Source organism: Epinephelus fuscoguttatus, linkage group LG8 (genome assembly GCF_011397635.1).
Source record: "Epinephelus fuscoguttatus linkage group LG8, E.fuscoguttatus.final_Chr_v1".
NCBI classification, from domain to species: domain Eukaryota; kingdom Metazoa; phylum Chordata; class Actinopteri; order Perciformes; family Serranidae; genus Epinephelus; species Epinephelus fuscoguttatus.
Window position 1 is genome coordinate 17,872,783 of NC_064759.1, and position 22,673 is coordinate 17,895,455.

A 22,673-nucleotide genomic window follows, 5' to 3' on the forward strand; every position below is an offset into this window, starting at 1 on the left:
TACTGTATGTTTTCTCCAATACACACAAACACAACCCCGAGAGGAGAGAGAGATGTCCCATCGCTAACACCAGGTAAGCCTGACAAACTCCCCTGAGCTAAGCCGGGACTCATTGATAGGTCTGTCACACAGGGGAGAGAAGTCGACTCATATATCACTGCAGACCTGGAAACTGCCCGCCTGCAGAAAATGTCATCCACAGAATACTGAAAATGCCACAGACGGTGTTACTTTTTGGAGAGTTAACAAAAGGGATGTCGGGTGAACGGCTGGCTGATCATAGTTTATTTCATCTCAGTGGTCCTGCTGTAGCAGAGTTTTCCTGCTTCACGCCTGAGAAACATAAATAATAAATCATTAGATTCTGTTCGTACACTGAGCAATTCATTTCTGCAGAAACAATGACATACCATCCTTTGAAAGTGCGAGATTGCCTCGGTTTTAATGTTGGAATTGGGTTTCGTGGAGACAAATAATTAAATTGGGAGAACAGACAACTTGCCGGTGTAAGTAATAGGGAACAGAGTGTTTGTGGAGTAAATAATTTACAATAACATGCAATCATAGAAGTTGAGCTGGAGCAGAGTAGAGCAGATTTCACCTTACAAAACCAGAGAAGTATCTAATTTTGACACCCAGTCCTGATCCTGTTTGTAGACATGTTGGAAAAGCAAACTCAAAGATGTATCATTAACAAACTTGGACATCCAACTCAAGATGATGTGTTTATTTGCTTCTTGTTGCTCAAAATACTCTGGAAAAACTAAAGAAAATAACTCATCAGAGTCCGATCCAAACTGATCGCTGCCACTTAAGACAATTCTTCTAATTCCAGCAAATGCACCGCAGTGTGTTTCCGAAACACACCATAAGCTAATACGCACCTCGTCTATTATTGACGGAGCTGCGGTGCATTGCACAGAGCAGATTGATTTCTCCTGCTAACGGGCATTGTATTTGAAATATTGATAGCCTCTAATGTAATTATGAGGATGTAGGCTTTGTTAATAAATAAAGAAACAGCCACAAATCTTTGTTCCGTGTCGTCTGGCAGTGGACTTTTAACAGTATTAACTTTGTCTCATTGTCTGTAGGCTACAGCACAACAAAGTAGGAAATATCTGCTACCTTGTGGGACTTTTGTTGGGATGTTTTTGGAGTAGCGGCTGTCACTGTCCGCAGCCCACTTCTTCTCCTGCTGTAAGCATTTTAAACAAACTGCTGTTGCAGTCACATGGATTAATGCATCATTTCCTGTGCAGCAAAGGATTTCTACTTGAAAAGACCCGTTCCCCTGAGGACTATAACAAGCAAATGTAAAATCTTTCATGAGCTGAGCATGGATTGAATCAATGTTGCGCTACATCTTTTGCCAATAGAGCAAATGTAGCACAACCGATTCATAGGAGCTTTGTCACAGATTATTATCTTTGAAATATATATTTCTACATGTCAAGACACAGAAAGTACGTATATGCAGAATTACAGTCAAACAAAATGTCCCCTGATATGACCCCTGACCTCGCTCTTACTGTAGCGAAACAGCCAACCTTTGAAACGTAAAACCTCACCCCCAACGCTGACCCTGTGTGGCAAAGGTCGACTTCACAAACGCATGTCTTGGCAGCAATTTCCCAAACTATTCTGCACCACGAAGCACAAACACAGGCATAACATACACACACATAGTGAGGGAAGGGAGGGATGGGGAACACATACAATTAGTGAGGAATGTTAGCCCCTCTTGCCCCACCCGTGTTGCCCCTTACCCTGCAGCATGTGGCTCAGAAAAGAAGCACGCCTTCAAACAGTTTTTCATACAGCACAGGTCACGGCCAGAGGACCAAAAATCCGTCTTGCGATTCTCTAAAAGTGTTTACGTTAAGGAAGCTTTATGCAGTTGTGCAGAGGTCAAAGTTGTGGAGAATGAGTGTAGGAATGGAATATATATATATAGTGTGTGTGTATGGATGTTAAGAGACAGACACGGCCAGGTGGTGCAAGGAAGAACGAGGAGAGATTGGCGATTTTGGAAGTAAATAATTTACACTAACACACACACATTTACATTAGTCGAGCATCTGCAAAACATCTCACACAAAAACACTTATCCTCACTCACTCTTACACACACATACTTACACACATGCCTGTTTTTCTCTGGTGTGTGTGAAGCTATGCAGAGCTACGTCCTCTGTTCCTGCATCAAATAAAGTGGACAGGTCCGATAAGCTGATAAGGGTGCAGCTGAGAGAAATACCAGGGCTCCTCACTCACACACACGAAGAGGTGATGAGAGAGAAGGAAAACCTTGACACAGGTAGATACAGCAGCTGTCACACAGCAGCTGTCAGTGACTAAACACTGTGTTGTGTTTTCTATTGCTGCACAGAGCAGCTTGATCAGCCTCCTCTGGCTCTGTAATAAGCAGGGCTCTCTCATCACTCGCTGGCTGGTAGTGTTTTCCATTAAGGTAAAGGAAGTGGGGAAGGTCACAGGAGTGAATGAGTGGTACACAGCAGTGCCGTCATTTTAGAGGTGCTGGTAGGCATACTGTTGATGTTTGTAGCCAGCAGGGCCTGCCGGTAACACTTTACTTGAAGGTATCTACATAAGAGTGACATGACACGGTCATAACTATGACATGACACGGTCATGAACCTGTCAAGAACATTATATACATGTCATAAAAGTTTATGACTGCTGTCATTAAGTGTCATTCGGTTTTTGTAATGACAAGTTGACATTGTTTGGGATGTCTTGATTATGACAACTTGCCAATAATTAAAGTGACATTACCAGAAGATGTCTTTGTCATGACAAGTTGACATTGAATTTGTTTGGGATGTCCAATGACAACTTGATATTGACATACAGACATCTTCTTGTAATGTCATCCTGGTTAATGTCAAGTTGTCATTATAAGGACATCCCATTAGCCTGCCTAATCCCCATTGCTTCCACTCCTTATGCTAAGCTAAGCTAATTGCCTGCTGGTTCTAGCTCCATACATGACGCACCGCTGTGAGTGGTTATCAATCCTGTCTTTTTTCTTTGACCATCACCAAAATCATTTGCAAACCTTAATTAAGAAGTTTAGTTGCCTAAACTTTAACCAAAAAACTGTTTTGGGGTTATTTTTGAAGCCACAGTGTTTTGTCACCTCTTAACCTTTAATTGTTTAAAGGTAGAGGAACTTCATATTTACTCTGTAGTGGTTTTAATGTAACAGTATTCATTTGTATTTGACCATGTACATTAAAAAATACAAATGTAGCATAGGTGCAGATACATTATTTACATCATGAGACACTTAAACTCTCTGTCCAGCGACATTAGGGATGATTTCAATCATAGCGTCTCTATCTAACCTTATCAACTGTTGGCAGCGTTGGATGGCTGATGATGATTGTAATTATCAATACTCAAAAATGCTGTTTTATTTCAAGGATTATAACTTGTTGACAAATGATCCTGAATGATCCTGTTTCTATTCAAAACCAGAACTTTGTAAATTAACGATTTGCTCTTATATTCATCCTTAAAAACAAACTAAGACAAGCAGACTAGAATGCATGGTGTTAATTTTCAAAGGTTTTATTTCTGACAACAGATTCTTTAAAAACAAGAACAGAAAAAAACAACAAAAGTGGAAATTTAAATTTTTTACATTTTTATTTTTTAATGTTTTATTGAATTTTTTATAGAGTTTGAATGTGTCTTGAAGAGTCTCAGGTGGTTCATGACTCCTCTTCCTGCTTCTTCTTCATCATCTTCTTCTTCTTCTTCCTCCTCCTCAACCAATGCAGTGCCTTAATTGTTCTCAGGCTTAGGTTGTCTTTTCTTTCTTCTAAAGCTTTTCCTCAGAGTGATCGAGGAGCTCAACTTCTGGTAGATCATGGAGGAAGTCCTTTTTCTCCTGCACCTTGATCTCGTGCTTCTAGTCTTCTTTAAGTTTGGCGAGTTCAGCTCAGAGGTCCTGACAGACCTTCTCCTTAGTCTGGAGCTCAGTGACCAGCTCCTGGTTGGTTATGGCCCGTTGTTCTTTTGGGTCCTTTAACTTCTCTTTCTCAGAGGTGTTTTCTTGAGGCTCTGAATCTCCTCCTTCATCTGTTGGACCAGAACGTTCTTCTCAAACATCAGGTCTCCCTGCTCTTTGGAAATCGTCTTTTTCTCAGAGAAGTTTATCTTGAGGGTCTGGATCTCTTCAACCATCTGTTGGACCAGTGTCCTTCTCAACCATCAGGTTCTTCCGCTCTTTGAAAATCGTCTCTTTCTCAGAGAAGTTTCTCTGCAGGGTCTGGATCTACTCATACATCTGTTTAATGAGTGTCCTTCTAAGACATCAGGTCCTCTAACTCTTTGAAAGACATGTCTTTCTCAGACATTTTTCGTGAGGGTCTGGATCTCTTCAACCATCTGTTGGACCAGAGTGTCCTTCTCGGACATATGCTGATTTGGTATTAAAACAGTTGCTGTTTATCATCTTGAATGCATTTTTGTTTAAAACATTTATTTATTCCAGCTTTTATCTTTCTGTGAGGACTGTAAAGAAAGTAATGACCCGACTCTCAGCTGCATTTTATCGGTGATTCCTTGCCCCCAATTTGTTCTTTGTCTATAACAATTTTGCTTGTAGTTTAAATATTTAAATGTGAAACACTTTGTGATGCTAGAAAGTGCTATGCAAATTAAGTTTTACTTGCTGCTTATAGAGACTGAGTTCAAAAGGGGAGATCGAAAATGGAAAAGAGGGAATAAATGAGGAATAAAAAAAGAAGATGACCTTTCCAGATTGTTCCAAACACTCTCGCCCTTGTTTAACAAAAACAAGTGATACACACATGAGATCCTGTTTGAGAGACGAGGGCTAATACGTGAGCGAAGGGGGAAAAAAGGACAGGGTGGGATATAATAGCAAAGCTCCATTAGTAAGTCAGTGGAGCGTATGATAGTAATTATCAGGTGTACTCCTGGGATACCTTAAGTCGCTCTCACTGTCACTGCTATTATTGTTACAACACGCAAGGGAGGCAAACTTTTCACTGAGTGTGTGTGTGTGTGTGTGTGTGTGTGTGTGTGTGTGTGTGTGTGTGTGTGTGTGTGCACATATACGTGTGATGGAAAGCTAAAGAAGAGACAGACCAGTGATGGAGCGATGTAAGCTGCCTGAATGATGTAAGTGTAACCACTGTTTTTCTTGGATCTGTGCGTGTATTTGGCCCCAGGTAGGTGTGCGTGTGTGTGTGTGTGTGTGTTTGTTTTAAGGTGTATCGGGAGTTTGGAAACAAGGTCAAGTGCAAAGAATGTGTTAGTCTTTCATTACGCTACGCACCTCAACATGCTTCTAGGTATGTATGCCATTTCAAGAGTTTAACACACACACAAGTACACATTCAAGATAGGAGGTATATGTGTGTGTGTGTGTCGATGTGGGGATGCTGCATTTTTGAGTGTGAATCATCAATGTGTGTGTAAGTATGTGTGTGTGTTTTATTCTCCAGGCAGCTGCTGTGCTGTAATGTTAGCCAGTGGGAGGAGCCTGTAGCATGTACAGAAGTTCTCCAAGGAGCTGCATGCAACAGCTGCTCTTCAACTCCTCCGGGCTTTTCTCCCTCTTTCCTCATCTTTTAACACTGACTCTCCTTTCTGATCCTCTCTCTGTCTCTCTCTGTCTGTCCCTCTCTCTCTTTCTCTCTGTGTCTCTCTCTCGCTACTGAGCCTCAGGGGATTTTTTTGCCTTTAAATCCAGCATTCCACGGTGCATGACTGCGTGCAAACACATATATATCTACAACATACAGTATTCTTAGAATACAGCATGCTGATGAACGCAGCACAGTTGCCAGAAAAATGTTAAACATTACATTTGTATGTTAATTTGTAACAGATATTAGAAACTTGATGACTTGATGTTTCAACAACTCTGTGGTTAACATGTGGTCAGGTTTAGGCGCATCATCTGCAAAAAGCAGAGATGCAATTCTGCGGTCGCAAACCCGGACCTTTTCCTCTCTCTGGCTGCAGCTTTAGATCCTGTGCATGAATATCACAACAGGATCGGTGACAAGGGACAACCTGGCGGAGGCCAACACCAACGGAGAACGTGTTTGGCTTTATGCAGAGTATGCGGATGCAGATTTCACTTTGGTCATACAGGGACCAGAGGAGGTTGGGTGCACTGTGTGATGGGCGTTACAAACTAGGTCCACCTATACTAAAGAAGTCGATTTTAAAATGCATTTTTTTTTTTAAATTAATGACATTAGGCCCTTTTCCACTGCAGGAACTTTTCTCATTTACCCAGGATTTTGAAAAACCTTTGCACATTTCCACCGAAATTACTCAGATAAAAAACTTTCCCTCGGCTTTCCCTGAAAGTACCTAGTGGAGAAGTAGGTCTTTTCACATTACCCAGAATTCTTGAGGCTGTGTGCTGAAGAACGCTGATCGGTTGAACACACACTTGCAGCGTTCCGCTCTTCTGTGTCAGTGTGGCTGCAAACTTGTTACAAGTTCTACAGGCTTCACTTTGTTTGTGTTTTGATGAAGGATGGGTACCAAAACCTGGTACTAAATTAGCCCCGGGGCTACATTATCAAAGACCGTAGTATTGATAAGCGCTCATCTGTTCTTTTGTGCCAGCGCTGAACTCCTCCACATACACACGTCTACATGACATGGTCACCGGTGAACAGCCGAGCGGCCGCAGTGGAAACAAAGTGAAGATTATAGATGCTGTGCAGCGATGGGTCGGGTCCGGGCATTTTTAGGCAATTCTGAGCAACCTCTGGAACCTAAGATGGTCATCTACCACTCTGAGCTAATTGGCAAGTAGCAACTCAACAGTGGCTTCACAAACTGAGTAAGCCATTCACTGTTGTGTAGGAAAGCAGCCATCCGTGCATGGAAAGGCAGATTTGAAACCACTGTAAAAAATTCAGTTATTAAGACAAAAATCTGAAAATACACATATTGCATCTAGACAGCATGGAGATGTTGGTAATTTGTTTGTAACAATGATTGATTTGCTCCATAAATGAAAAACTGATGTTTAAACTTGCCATTTTTACATTGACTCCAATTGTTCACATTAGAGCAAAATTCAAAATGCTGTCAAAAATTCAGTTTGAGATAAAATTCTGAAATTTGCCACACATCATCTACCATGACTCTAGAATTTTGTATTTTTTTTTTTTTATGAACATTGAAGATTTATTTTGCAAGAATTTGCATGTATATGTTTACAATGCCGTTCACAGTCAAACATTTTGATGCACTGTAGGCTCAATTTTTGATAAATCAAAAATCCGAGAAACATAGTTTTTGTAGGACTGTCTGAAGATGCTCTGTAGCAAGTTTGGTGTCAATCAAGCAAAAATTGTGGGAGGAGATAGGTTTAATAGGTTTTACAGTTTTTGAAAAAAAAACAGAGTGATGAACTTCATAATTTTTAATAGGTTTAAATGTACAAAAGTTTCTTCAGTATTGGGGCTACAGTCTGATGAAAGTTGTGAAGTTGTAGCACGTATGGTTGATTTGTTATGAATTTCTGAACTTTAGATTCTTGCTGTAGCGCCACCATCAGGACTATTGGCTTGAGTTTACAGCTGAGGATATCTGGCATGAGACTGGACCTTTGTGCAAAGTTTGGTGAGTTTTCACCCATGGGAAGTATGATTTCTTCGGAAGAAGAAAGAAGAAAGAAAAAAGAATACCTAGGATTACAATAGTGTCCTGGCAGTTTAGCTGCCCGGACATTCGAAAATGACTCCAGTTGACGGCAGCTGCACTCGTTACTGTAAGTGACATTAAACCTTAGTGAGTAAGAAGCCAATACTTTGTCAATACATGTGTTCAGCAAGCACGAACATGTAAACATGCAGACAGCGATATTCAATATGCTCCGTCCATTGTCTTACACAAGGACAGTTCGCTAGTTCAGCTGATAGAGAACTGTTACTAATAAGCTCAATTGACAGCTGTCTGTATGTAGAGTTTGACACTTATCTTAAAAGACTTTTAAACCGAGCTGCTGACTGAGACAAACAGCCCCAACTCTCTACACCAGCATACCCCTGAATCATCTACAGTACGCCATCAGCCTGATTTGAATAAATTTTCCAGAACTTTGAGGTGCCATGGAAACGCAAACCAGATTACCAAGGAATTCTTTTACCGGGGTAAATACATTCCTGGTAATAAAAGTTCCTGGGAATGTTGGTGGAAAAGGGGCTATTTTGAAATGTCCAAATATTGGCATGGATGCACGATGATGAAGAATGTGCCGTTCAGTATTTTTGGACATAAGTGTTTGGACAGTTCCGGTTAAAAATAATCCTGACCTTTGTGTTATTAATGGTTTAAGTGAATCATCCGGTTGACCTCAGCCTGTCATGGAAAATTTAAGTGACCTCTGACCCCTGCGAACTGACTCACACACCACATCATGCCATTACCTTAAATTAACTCAGTGGGAATGATGCACACAAACACAGCCCTCAATCTCCCATCATGTTCTTGCTTCTTCACATCAGTGCCACGTGTTTATAGTTGTTTTTACACTCTTTAGCTTATAAACCCTGCTGGAAATTCCATCTCCCTCTGTCGTATTTGCCTCTCATTCCCTCAGACACAACATAATGTAGCCTAGCCAATTAAAATTAAAGCACGCCCAGCTGTGTCTTAATAACCAAACATCCCACAGGTGGCCTGGCACTCCTGAGTGACACACGCTCACACACCCGCTGAAGCTCGGGCAGCGGGGGATCGGCCGCCACTCAGTTTAATAGCACACTCACAGATATAATCAATGAAACAAATCTTCCGTGCTGCGAGATAGGTATCAGGAATACAGCAAATAAATGCAGGCTCACACAGGCAGGTGTAACACACACATACTTGCTGAGCACACACAGGCACCGTGTCTCCGTTCAGTCTCTCATAATCGCACCCAAACAGTAAACACATTCAAGCCACACAGGATATTAAACCTTAGAAGTGAGGGAGATAAACACATTTATCACACAAGCGCTCTTTCAGTCTTTATCTCTGTCCACCCCTCTTCTGTACACCTTCACTCTTTACCTCCCTTCCTCTTCTTCCTCCCTTCCGCTTTATTTCTTCAAAGTCCATATCTGTTTAAGGACCAATGCAGATTTATGACTTTAACAAGGCATCTTTTGTTTCATCCTTCGTCACCAATCACTACTTTCATTCCCTCCCATCCTGACCCCTCCTATACTACACCACCTTCCCCTTCACTCTGCTCCCCTCCCCATCCCGCCTTGAAATCCATTTTCACTCCATCTAGATTATTCGCTTTTTCTTCTCTGCCTTTTTAAGACTCACCATCAATTATCTTCTTCCTTCCCTTCCTCCCTTGACACTGCCCGTCCTCTATTAATCTCTACATCCCTGCTGAACTTCTCCTTGCCTCATCGCTCCTGGGGTCATGCGTGCAAACTGCATGTGTGTGCTGATTATGTAGGATGATGGAGCACATATTGTCAGCGAGGCTGCCACCAGAGCTCTGGTCAACCTGGATCCATCTCAGCACTGCTGCATAAAGAGCAGTGTGTCTATTTCTGTGTGTGCTGGGCTGAGTCTGAGCCAAGCGGTACTGAGTAGCCATCAGATCCGGGTCGAGCGGGCCGAGGGGACAGACAGTGGTTGTCATCCCTCAATAGGCTGACACTAAATGGCTAAATCAGTTTAAAGCTACTGTAACTAAACCCAGCAGGAGAACTCACAGTGGGTAGAGGGAGGGAGGAGGAAGGAAGGGAAGGACACGGGGAGGAATGACAGTAATCCTCCTCATTGTTAGCAAGACTGAAAAGCACTGATCCTCTCAGGATCTCTCTCTCACACTCGCGCACACACACAGCAAGCTGCTCAAACACACACTTACATGGCACACTTTTTATCCATATCACACATGTAGGCCTGTTGTTACCGTATTAATAATCACATTTCCTACAATTGCTCATCATCACAGAGAGCACCATTAAAGGTCCAGTGTGTAGGATTCAGGGCCATTTACTGGCAGAAATGGTTTATTATATACATAACTATACTTTCATTACTTTAAAATCACCTGAAAACAAGAATCGTTGTGTTTTCATTGCCTTAAGGTTTTGCACCCTGAGTGCATTTTTGTCATCTGAAATTGTCCCACATCTAAAATTAAATATGACCTCATGTTGTGTTAATCTCATTAGCACACTGAATCCGAAACTTTCGTACTTCATTTAAAATGTCGGAACAGGTTCGATTTTCTGTGTTTTTTGCATCTGTCAGACCCCTTTAGAGAGGTTTGACCAAGAATCAGTGAAACAGGGCACACAGAATCATTTCGTAACTCAGATAGCTCACTTTCTACAGGTCAGATAGTAATATTCCAGTGGATGATGATGATGAGATGAAGGATGTGGACCGCACACAGAATGTGGAGGACGGCTCCGCCCCTTCATGCAGCTGTGGTGCCAAATGCAAGACAGAGAGGAAGTGGTGACAGCCAGATAGGTAACTCCAGTGGAGAGAGGCAAAGGAGGAAATATGTCTTTTCATTTTGTCATGTAGTGAGACTTTTTGCACCAAAGACAACAATGAAATGCATCAGAATCAGTGTGCAAGGTTTCTGTGCGTAAGAATCCAAAAAACCCCGACTCAGTGTTCAAAGGCCTTTGGAACGAGGAGTTTATATTTAGGGCCTACATACTTAGAAGGTCCTCTTCCATCGAGTTCGCCATGTTGTGTCTACAGTAGCCCAGAACAGACAAATCAAATACTGGTTCTGGACAGGACAATTCGAGTTTCTGTGTCAGCCACTGTAATTTTCCTACATGTTTTGCATTCATGGAAGCGTGTTCAGTTTGGTTATGTCACTCCTAGATGCCACTAACTCAAACACGCTGGATCTTTAAAAGTTTTAAAAGCAGCTTGCGTGGGCTAATGTTGGCAAACTTTATAGGCTATAGCTGTATATCATTACTGTGTCAGTTACTTAATAAATTCTTTCAACTTCTGCTAGCTTCACTACATTTAGCTACCCCCAATGAAAAGAGAACAAATGCAACTCCAGTTTACTCAAAAGTTGTTGTTTTTTTGTGTGTGTATTCTTGTCTAGCTTGCTAATGTATCCACTGGCTGTCATTCAGGAATCACCCACAGTTTTGCTCAGCATTGTACAGTGTGCAAAGCAGCTGCAGCTTCACTGTGACAATGGTACTTTAGTAGTGTGCAGTGCTAAGTGCTAAGCTAGCAGGTGATGGGCAGGTAATACCTCCAAAATGGCTGCTTATAAAACCACAGTGTCTTACTTACTGTTTCTACACTTAAAGGGACAGTTCAAACTAAAATCAGAAATACATAGTTTTCCTCTTACCTGTAGTGCTATTTGACAGTCTAGACTATTTTGGTGCGAGCTATCGAGTGTTGGAGATATCGGCCACAGACATGTCTGAGCTGCACTCGGCTTGTGGTGCTAAAAGCGCCAAAATATACATTTGAAAAAGCAATGTGTCTTTCCAGAAATCACAACCCAGTTACTCAAGAATCAACAAATCTTGTTGTGAGAAGTTTCACGTAGGAACTATTTCTTTTTACCAAACTACACCCGCCGACGGTAACTTAGCTCAGTGGTGCTAGATAAGCTAGCAGAAGATAAACGCTTCTTTCTGCATAGTGATACAGTTGATGGGTGTAGTTTGGAAGACAGAAAATAGTGTCTACCTGAAACTGCTCACAACAAGGTCTGTGGATTATCTTGAGTAATGGGGTCATGATTTTTGGAAAGACACATTGCTGCAACATTGGAGAGAGGGCAGATACGGCTGATATCTGCAACACTCGGCAACTCACACCAAGCCAATCTAGAGTGATGAACAGCACTACAGCTAAGAGAAAACAATATGTATTATTGATTTTGGGGGTGAACTGTCCCTTTAAAATGAGTAATAAAAATAATAAGTAACTCAGAGTAGCCTAGCTAATTACATTTTTTAAGTACAACTCTGGTCACAAATGAACTTTTTAATCGTGTTATCACAAAAGTAAACAAAACTTACCTCGTTTGTTGTTACTTGTAGCAGGTCATCAGGTGGACTGATGATGTCTTTACAACAACAGACCCCAGGGAATCTTGGGAAATCAAGGTCAAAACGGCCACAGTGGTTGATGTTCAGACCAAATTATATAAGCTACTTTAATCACTATTGTACCAATATATGATACACTCACATTGCTCCTTTCGAAAGTGGCAAAGTACAGACTGACTGGTAGGCCTATAGGCTGTATTTCGTTGTGTGTTAACAGTGCCTGTAGATGCCATTTTGTGTATCACTGTCCATATATATTTTTTAAATCAAAGCCTGCTGATGCCAGAGACACTCTACATTCCCTTTATATGCATTCGTTCTATGTAAGAGATTCCTTCTTTTGTAAAACAGCAGATGTTTGCAGTGCAGCTTTTACAGTCTAAAAACCCCTGAAGATGCTGACATGCATCCTCATGTCCGTCACATCAGCAGTGAATGACACTGACACTGTTATTTACAATTTCCATAAATTTCTCCCATCCACCACTTCGCTCTTACAGCTTGCTTCTGTCTCTGCTGCTCTGTATTCGAAGCACAGATCGATTTCTGCCGGTCACATTGATGGGAGACTTTTAATTTCCTAATGGAAGAGCCAGCAGAGCAGAGTGGGGGTGTGTGTCAGGACAGTAGCAGTGATTGGCCTGTAACCAGAGAGCCTGTGTATATACATGGTGTCAGAAAGTGGTACAAGGTTAGAGCAGTGTTATGTAAGCGTACTGTTACAGGGAGGGGAGATTTCTTTTTTATATGCGGTGAATAAAACAGCCTAATTTAGATTTTGAGAGGAATTCTTTCATCCTGTCTCTTGATCAACGTTTGATTTTGATATATGGATTTTCAAATAGCCAATTATGATTATAGCTGCTATTGATAAGACTCATCCCACTAACTGTTACCGATCAATGCACAAAGCGGCACGGCAATTTGCCGATGATTGATGGCTTCATTTCAACTCATTTCTAAACATGAAAGTGAGTGGAGAGAACGCCGCACCGTGAAGTTGGCAGTGAGCCCATCCCTCCGGCAGTTATCGATGCAAAACAGGAGCTTCCTGGATTTTTCTGTTCTGTCACAACAAATCACGGGATCAATCAACATGAGGGGGAATTTACATAATGCCGGTTATATCAAAGAGATTAAATTTTGGTGCAAGCTAGGAATCAATTTAGATGTCATCTTCTAGGAAGTGTAAGGGAAAACATACACGGATGAATTACATCAAAAGCTATTTGATTTCTTATTTGCTTTTAGTCTGGTGTGTCAGGATTTTAGAGATGATGTTCAATGGCGTGTGAGGGTTTCATTGCCTTATCATATGGCCACACACACTTTCTTGCTCCTGTACAACTTTGTGTTTCTTAAAAAAGCAGGAAATGTTAACACAGATTTACTCCTATTTGTGCTTGTGATAAAAAAACCAACAGTGATATCGATAAGGAAATCACAAAACAGCTTGTTCAAATTGCCAGGTGCAGAGATGGGAATAAAAACACGAAGATTATTGTGTTGTGATTGGTTTTCTTGGAGGTTTGTTTCATTATAAATTCTACACAGCTGGAACAAAATAAAAAGATACATCAACACACCACAGAGGTCACAACAGTGTACCACAAAATATACAGTATACAGTACAGAGAGAGAGAAGTAAAGCACTGAGAATATCTTATAAAAAAAAAAAAAATCCTAAAAAAAAAAATTCTCTCTTCTCTCAGAGCGAGTGGAAAAGCCTGGGAAAAATGAAAACTCAGTAGTTCCAAAATTAAGAATCCCCTTTTCTAGAAAAACAACTTTAATACCACAATATTTTTTATATAAAACAAATAAAAATTAAAAAAAAAACGATGCTCCAAGTTCACTTATCTATCTTCACCTGCCATCACAGGTTCGCTAACAGTCAATATGGCAAGATCAGTAGACAGACATCACAAAATAAAACAAGCCTTGTGGGCGGAGATAGTGGTTTGAGGTGACATTCTTTAAAAAAAATCAAGGCCATTGGTTCCAGTGTACAACAAAGTAAAAGGGCAACCCGCTATCAAACCTCTCTGGCCTGCCGACAGTGTAGGGGAGGAACAGAAACGCCAGTATCGCGTACCTAAACACAGAAACACTCCTGCTGTGACACTCACAAACTCTTCCATTTGGTAACAATAAAAAGTACATCACAAACTCCAGCAAGAACCCACCCCCGATCCCTCCCACACCTTCCCCTTCCCTTCCCTGCTTCTATCAAACTTGAGTGAACCTGCGCCGGTGATTTCTCCTAACAGGTGAATCTGTGACTACTTCGCTGCAGCTCCCTGAAAGTCTCATTTTGTTGTCACGGGGAGAAACGACATCACAGCAGGCCACAGTTTGAGATTGTCGACCATTTCGCAGAATTTCACCAATTTTACAGTGAAAGCTGATGATAATTGGGGCTTTCTGAGCTGAATTGTTGCGAGCTGCATTTGTAAGAATGGTTTCATCCCAGCGTACAGGACTGAAGGGCTGCAAAAGACTCGGTAAGAAATGGTGGCAATTACAGTCCCGGACCGGCAGCTTAGTAACCACAGTAACTCCACATCATGCCCAATACACCTACTGCTTGATAGACAGGGTAATAGTAGTATTTGAATTTACAGAGAAAACAGGAGAGCAACGTCAACAATTGATGTACTAACATAATATACAAGTATGCTGGAAATGGCAAGAACAAATTTGTACAACATAATAGCTTGCTTGTTTGGTGGCTTTTTAGCTGGATTTAAAAAAAAAAAAAAAAGGCAAGCAATTTAAGAGAAAGGATTGGCGTTATTAAATGCCTGGGCTGCTTCTACGGAAAGCTAATTAAGGATATGGGGGGAAGAAAAAAAACACAAACATTCACAGGTGGCAAAAATGCAATTAAACAAACAGCACTAAAGCAAACACAGAGTGTCTTTGAGCGGAAATGTTACAGCCGTGTGTGCCAAACAGCGTGCTGCCGAGGGATTAAATGTTGTGAGCGTAAATCATCGCTTGTTACTGAGGTGAATAAAAACAGAATGGCACCATGTGACATTTCAGAGAGCACAGAATTTAAGTGCAGACTCCAAGGCAGAGTAGACGTTCAGTGTAACACTTGCACGCTGGCACACAGTCCAGAGCAACACTGTGGCTTAATGGCATTTTGTGTTTCATTTGGGGTAGATAAGAAAGATTCTGCCACAGTGTTTGGACTGTGCCAGCCGTGCCTCGCTGTGCAGCTCTACTCTGCAGAGGAGTCGAATCAAAGATGCAATTGGTGAGGAAGAATCAAAAGAAGCCATGATAATAACAATAATAATAATAATAATGTCATCCAGTGATGTCACATTGTGATTTTGCACGTGTATGGTTTTAAACCTGTGGTAGCACATATGGATGGAGTTTCACCTTAACAGGCCACCTTGTCACTTTAACAAAAAAAACAAAAACAAAAAGAAAACCTCCATCCAAAAAAGTCTACTCCAGGTTATAAAACAAGCACAACTGATAACAGACATAGTGTGTCGCCCAAGGTCCCCAAAACAAACCAAAGTCCATGTTCCACCTCATGTTGTCCCCCAGTCTTGTGTAGTGAATAAAAATTAGCCCTGTTGTCTTCATAATTGTTCTCCTCCTTCCCTTCATCCCTCTGTCGGTTACTTTCATTGTCCTCTTTCATCACTGTCAGAGAGAAAAACACACAAAGAGCAATATAAATATCACCAGTGTGCCATCATTACACATGGATATTTGCTTATAATGATAACAAGTACTGTATTCACAACTTATCGTATAATTATCTGTAAAAAAAAAACTTCAGACATGCCCCAAAGAAAACCGAGTGAAGAATATTCCCTCTACATTTTCATTCACAGCTTATTCAACAGTTTATCAGGTGCTAATCACCTGTAGGTAACATTTTAGAGCACAGTAGCATTATAACAAGTGCAATCTTTATTCATTTTCCATAACCGCTTATCCTGTTAGGGGTCACAGGGTTGCTGGAGCCTATCCTAGCTGACACTGGGCGAGAGGCAGGGTACACCCTGGACAGGTCACCAGACTATCACAGGGCTGACACATAGAGACAAACAACCATTCACACTCACATTCACACCTACAGACAATTTAGAGTCACCAATTAACCTGCATGTCTTTGGACTGTGGGAGTACCAGTAACCCTTTTGCCGTGAGGTGACAATGCTAACCATTGCACCGCCCCGTTGCTGCAATCTGTTTTTTCTCTAACACACTGAAGTAAAATGGGTAAACAGCTGGACATTTGTGGTCTGTATATGAAATCTAAATGAGTAAATAACCCAATGATTATACACGTCTCATCTTTTACAATTTGTTACATATCCTACACATGAAACTTCAAAAAGTATTTTGGGACATTTAAAGGTCCAGTGTGTAGGATTTAAGGGTGATACACTGGCAGAAATGGAATATGATATATTAAGTATATTTTCTTTATAGTATAATCACCTGAAAATAAGAAATGTCATGTTTTTTGTTACCCCTGAATAAATTAAATATCTACATAGAGCGGGCCCTTGACCACAGGGTCCGCCATGTTGCTTGTCATGTTTCTACAGTAGCCCAGAAAGGACAAACCAAACTATGGCTCTGGATAGAGGCTGAACAGTGTTAACATCAAACTGCTTTATTCAGTGTTTTACTAGTTTAAATCACCAGGTGCGCGCGTTTCGTTGCGGATGATTCGGCTACCACTAAAAATCTCCTGAACATTGAAGACTGAAGGAATCCTAACCAGGAGTTGAAGCTTGGCACATGGGAGAAATTTTAGCTGGTTGCAATCTGTAATCCTCACCCCTAAATGCCACTAAATTCAACACACTGCTCCTTTAATGCCTTTATTAGACAGGAACAAGAGGAGACGTAGGAAATACAGAACATTTGATAACAGAATACTGTATTTGAGAGCACTAGATCACTGTCACGTGTTCTGCAGCTGGGACTACAGGCTGTCAGCATTATGAGCTTGTGCTACTGTACTTGGTGTAGTAAGACATTCGTCTCAATAAATCTGTTGTAAAATGTACAAGTCAAGATTGGAATTTCAGAGTAAAATTAAATCTGTCTGGGGCTGAGGCTGCAGCCTTTAAGAAGACAGCTTACGGGGGTGATCATTTTTTAATGACGTCTCAGGGAAGCAACATCACTTGATAGCATATGGAGAGACCGACTTTTACATCTTCTCGTCATATCCATTTCAAAAGCGAAGAAAATGTGTCTGCAATCTCCCCGCAGTTCTGAAATGTCACGCAGTTTTGCTGTCAGCCGGCTCAAAAATCACATAAAACAAGACTCGTCTAAACTGGCTTTTACATTCCCGTCAAATATGCCACTGCCATAAATTTCATGATGAAATGTTTTACATTTGTGATGACATTTTTAGATGACTCTGTACAGCTGTCACACTCCATCATTTGAGCTACGGGGACAGCTTTCTCAAACCTGCTCTCTTTGAACTAAAACTGACTGTAGACTCTCTGCATGACTGATGTGTCTGAGGATATTTCTGCAGAGTGTAAAGCTCGTGTTTATGTTTAAATAATCGCAGTCACTATGAGGGATCTTTGGAGGCACGTTTATGTCTACATGGCCATTTTCAGCCTTGTGCAATAAATCCAATATATGCTGCTTTTTAGTAACTGTGGCTTGCTTCTAGGGCTGCTCCCTCACAGTGGCCCAACGTTCGTCGACCAGAAGGGTCACTAGCTGGCAAGATTTCAACAACAAACAAACAAACAAAAGAAACAAATGTGAAAGTCTATTAGGAGCTGCGCCTTGTCAAAATAAACCAAAACCTATATGACTGGTCCATGTGGGAATTCATTTTGAAAGGACAGACACAGGAAATGGCCATGCTAATACGTTAATAACATGTCGGGCAGGAAATCCACAGTGTGGGATCATTTTGAGAAGGTGAAGGATGAACCCAAGGTAATATGTAAACTCATCTTCATTGGTCGACTACAAACATGACGTATCATCTGAAACATGTCAGTAGCTACATGCCCATTAGCCACTTAGCACAATCATTACTGCTTTGCTGACAGCGTCATTAACAGGCGGCTCGCTCAGTGTGTGACGTGCACTTGTAGATAAAATACAGGCCTATATTAATGAAGGTTCATTAGTACGGTTTGTATTTCTCTGTAATGTAGCACAGTGTTAACAATGTTACTGATACTATTCTTTCTCACACCTTCAACTCAAACCATTGTGTTGCCCCGCCCAAAATATATCATTTAATAATTAAATTATTATCATAAACATGTGGGCGACTAGTCGACTAATGGCCCTAAATGACGACTATTGGTCGACTAGGAAATTTTTTAGACAGGGGCAGCCCTACTTGCTTCTACACCTCCAAATAATTGTAATGTACTTCGTTTACCTAAAAAGGTTGAGCTGATTCCCCCAAAACATGATAACAAGCTCTACAGAGTTTCTTTTCATCTTCTGTGATAAGACTCTGTATCTCACAGGCAAATAAAGTGCCTCACTGGAAACTACTATTATGTGAGAAACTCATTCAGATCAGGAATGGCTTTGTTTTCATCCACTGCAATGTCCTTATTAGCTGAAGAGTCCTTGACTTGTCCCTGCATACCATCAGTCTGTACCATCATGAGTCACATTCATGAATGCAGAAGCAAGAAAGCTCTCTGTTGACCGAAACCCCGGTCCATGACCCTCTTTAACCCCGTGCTGCGTGTGTCCATTGGCCTGACCTGTTCTGTGGACGGTCTCTTGTTGAGGAGACCGGCCTCTTCGTTGGCCTTGTCTGTCTTCATCTCCACCACAATGTCGTTGTTCACCTCTCCGCTGGCCCTGCAGAGGGAGCGGGAAGATGTAAGAAAAGATGTAAGAAAAGTGGATGATTATTACCTCATGTATTTCCTTTGTACAACTAATGGGTCTAGACATGAGGAGAACATGCTGATTGCTGTTTGAGTACTGAACTCCTTTAGGGACCGTTGACTTTTAACATTCTATTTACAGTGCTCCCAATTTCTCTCCAATGATTTGGTGTGGGAGTCACCAGAGGCCCCATGATACGATATTATCGCGATACTTAAGGCATATTATTGTGGTTTTAATGTTTTGTGATATGCTGAGTATTGAGATAACATTTATTGGGACATTTATTACCTTTTTTCAACTGCAAATTACACCGATCAGCCAAAACATTAAAACCACTGGCAGGTGAAGTAAATAACATTGATCATTTCATTACAATGCAATGTTCTGCTGAGAAACCTTTGGTCCTGGCATTCACGTGGATGCCTCTTTTCACTCCACCCATCTAAATGTTGAGATAAACCAAGTACCCCCACTCATTGCAACAGTGCTCCCTGATGACAGTAGCCCCCCAGCGAGGTAGTGCACCATGTAACACTGCAAGAACTGCTAAGGAATGGTCCAAGGAACGTGACAAAGAGATCAAGGCATTGACCTAGATGATCCCAATCTGATCGAGCATCTGTGGGTCAAACCGGTATCCCAGAGGTCCTTTGTCCATGCCGCGACGGGTCGGAGCCAAGTCCAATCTACGTAGGAGCTTCTGACCTGTCAGGGCATGGAGACAGGACCTCTGGGGGTGTCCTGTGTTGTCTCGCACCAAAGTGGTGTCGACGAATCCTTTGAGTCCTGTGGGTTGTGAGGTAAGGCACCAGCATGCCCAATGAATGTTCGATCGGATTGGGATCTGGGGAATTTGGAAGCCAGGTTGATGCTGAGCTCTTTGTCAAGTCCCCGGTGCCATTCCTTAGCAGTTTTTGTGGTGTGGCATGGCACATTGTCCTGCCTGGGGGGCCACTGCCATCAGGGAGTGCAGTTGCCATGAGGGGGGTGTATTTGGTCTGTAATGGTGTTCGGGTGGGTGTTGCGTGTCAAGTGGCATCTACATGAATGCCAGGACCCAAGGTTCCACAGAAGAGCATTGCATTGTGACAAAACGATCCATGTTATTCACTTCACCCATCAGTGGCTTTAATGTTTTGGCTAATCGGTGTATGTCGCCATGGGAAAACTTTGTCAATATCTGTATTATCTAATAAGATAAAGTTTCTCCTTTAAACCATTTTTATTGCAGCAAAATGTGTCTAATGGATTGAAAAAGCAACTAATTTTATTATTCTAGTAGTCTAGGAAAGGTTTAATTTGTATATGCAACATTAATTTTTTATGTAATGAAAAAGAAATCGATCTATAATATTGCCCAGAGAAATATCTCGATACTATGCTGTTATCGATTTTTTCCCCCACCCCTAATAATTGGGGTTCGCTGTAACTCCATTTTAACTGCCTTTTCAGATAACTAAGATATCCTGAGTAAAAGAAAACAAACTTCTATGTATCATCTTTTTGAGGATTATTTTCCAGTCAACTTCCAAATCTCCAGACTGTAATTTGCATACTGACATGAAAATGCTCAAAACAGGCACAAAGATGATATCAAATGGAAACTGACAAAATCAGATTGTGAGTTTATTATCATAGATGGAACATGATGACACAAATTGTGAGTCTGAGGAAGCTTCTCTGTCATGCCAGAATTAGGCTTCTTTGAGACCCAACATGTTGCTATGCAATCAGGACTATTAGCAGCTCTGTTATACTCTGATACTATTAAACTCTCATCCAAGGGTCTCTTAAAGGGCCAGTGTGTAAAATGGGTTGAAAACAGTGACATCAGTGGTCAAATTCTAGATTGCAGGGCTCACTCGCTCACCCCTCCCGTCGGGTAAATGACGGTGGCCTCGTAGGGACAAAAAGCCTTGCGCACGAGTTTTTCAGGAGTAGGTCTATCAAGCGACGAGGTGAATGTTTAATTAGAAATCTAAACCATGTTACAATATTTTAATGAATCCCTCACGAGCAGGAGACCAGAGGAGCATTCGGGAAAAAGGCCAGTTTATTTGAGCACTCCAGAAACTCTGGTAACACTCCAGGGGATAAAAGACTCCGTCCCAAACTCTGACTCTTCTAGCGTAACACACACACACTTCATACACACATACTCGTTTACCATACCGAGTGGGGACCCCCCTCCCCTCTCTGCTCCACCAATCTCCAGCCCGCACACTGACTGACAGCGTGGCCGGTAAACAGAGCTCAGCTGTTTATTTAGCCTAGCGATATCTCCGGACTATAGTAACTGCAATGGACGACTTTGAACGCGATTTTGAAGAGTTTCTTGTAGCGGACACAGACCCAGAGCCATACCTGTTTGAGCCGGAGCATACAGATGAGAAACTCCATGTGTTTGATGCTGAGCGGGCGAGAAGAGAGGCTGAATGCACAGAATGGGATTCGGTGATCGTTGGGGAGATATATCATCAGGAGGAAAAGCGCCGCAGAGAGTGCATCACAAGGAGTGAAGTTGTGTCTTCTTTTCCTCGCAGATGACGGTTCAGGTTCATTCTCTCCTGTTGCGTGGTAAGTGTGGTCCATTCGCAAACTTTATAACTAAAAAAACTTTTCACTACTCTCTATCAACGAACTACTAACACTCTGCTGTTTCTTCCTCCTTCTTCCTTCCTTCCACTGTCTTCGTTGGTTCATTTATACACGCGAAACGCGTTCTCTGGCTGGCTGGATTGTCTGCTCGGTCTGCCGTACATACATGGCGGCGCATGATGGCGACCTCTCTAAAGAAAGGCCCTTGCTATATATATATATAAAGCATAATTATAAGGCTACGAAAACCAAACAAATTTTATTTTATAGTGATTATACACTTATATAAACATATTAATGGGTAGAATATTCAGATTTAGATTCAGATTGACAATAAACCATGCCAAATATTACACAGTGGCCCTTTAAGTTCACCTATAACTTTCTGCTATTTCTGCTGGATTTAGTTTTTTATTTATTTGTAAAATCGCGTGTAACTTTTTTCTCTTTATCAAAATGAATCTACTTCAGAAGTGTGTTTCCTTACAAAAGTGTAGTTTATCATTATTGAGTCACATGAGGTAATCACTGCCAACATTAATCCCCTCTGTCCCCCTATCTCTCCCCCCCATCTACTCACACTTCCTTCTTGTCCTTCTTGCCGCAGGGCAGCTTGCTCTTCTTGTTCAGGAAGTAGATGAGAGCCACCAGCAGCAGGAGCAGCAGAACACACACCACCACGGCTATGACCACCCCGCTGGAGCCTCCCTGCTGCTTGTCAGCTACAGCGCCGCAATGGAGGGACACATGGGGGGGAGGGATGGATGATGGGATGGTGGAGGGAGGACAGAGGTGGGAGACGTGGGTGGGGAGTGAGGGATTGATCACAGTGGAGGAGGTGGGAGGAAGACGGGAGAGTTTGTGATTTTGAGGGGGCAGTGGTGGGGAGAGGGGGGAATCATGGCGGGTGTAGGGAGGTTGGTGGTGTTTGATTCGTGGGGTAGAAGAGAGGAAGGCAAGGGGGGAGGGAAATTCATTTGGGTTACCACGAGAGGGATGGGGAGGGGAGGATGGAGAGAGGAAGAGGGCGGGTGCCCAGATAAAGACAATGGGTGGATGGGTGGGTAGAGAGGAGAGGGAGCAGGGAGCAGGG

At 41.9% G+C, this 22,673-nt stretch overlaps 2 protein-coding genes across 3 annotated transcripts in view; one reads left to right on the forward strand and one right to left on the reverse strand.

The window, feature by feature from the left end:
• The window catches only part of LOC125892915 (trypsinogen-like protein 3), a 60,452-nt gene that overhangs the window by 18,699 nt on the left and 19,080 nt on the right, over nucleotides 1–22,673 (forward strand). The window lies entirely within an intron of this gene.
• The window catches only part of bcam (basal cell adhesion molecule (Lutheran blood group)), a 67,833-nt gene continuing 60,002 nt past the window's right edge, over nucleotides 14,843–22,673 (reverse strand). For both annotated transcript variants that reach the window (XM_049583241.1, XM_049583240.1), the window contains 3 exons: nucleotides 22,161–22,302; nucleotides 18,850–18,949; nucleotides 14,843–15,766 (listed from right to left, as the gene is read on the reverse strand). In XM_049583241.1, coding sequence (XP_049439198.1) covers nucleotides 15,764–15,766; nucleotides 18,850–18,949; nucleotides 22,161–22,302 — 245 coding nt within the window. In that variant the 3' untranslated portion in view covers nucleotides 14,843–15,763. The remainder of the gene's footprint in view (nucleotides 15,767–18,849; nucleotides 18,950–22,160; nucleotides 22,303–22,673) is intronic.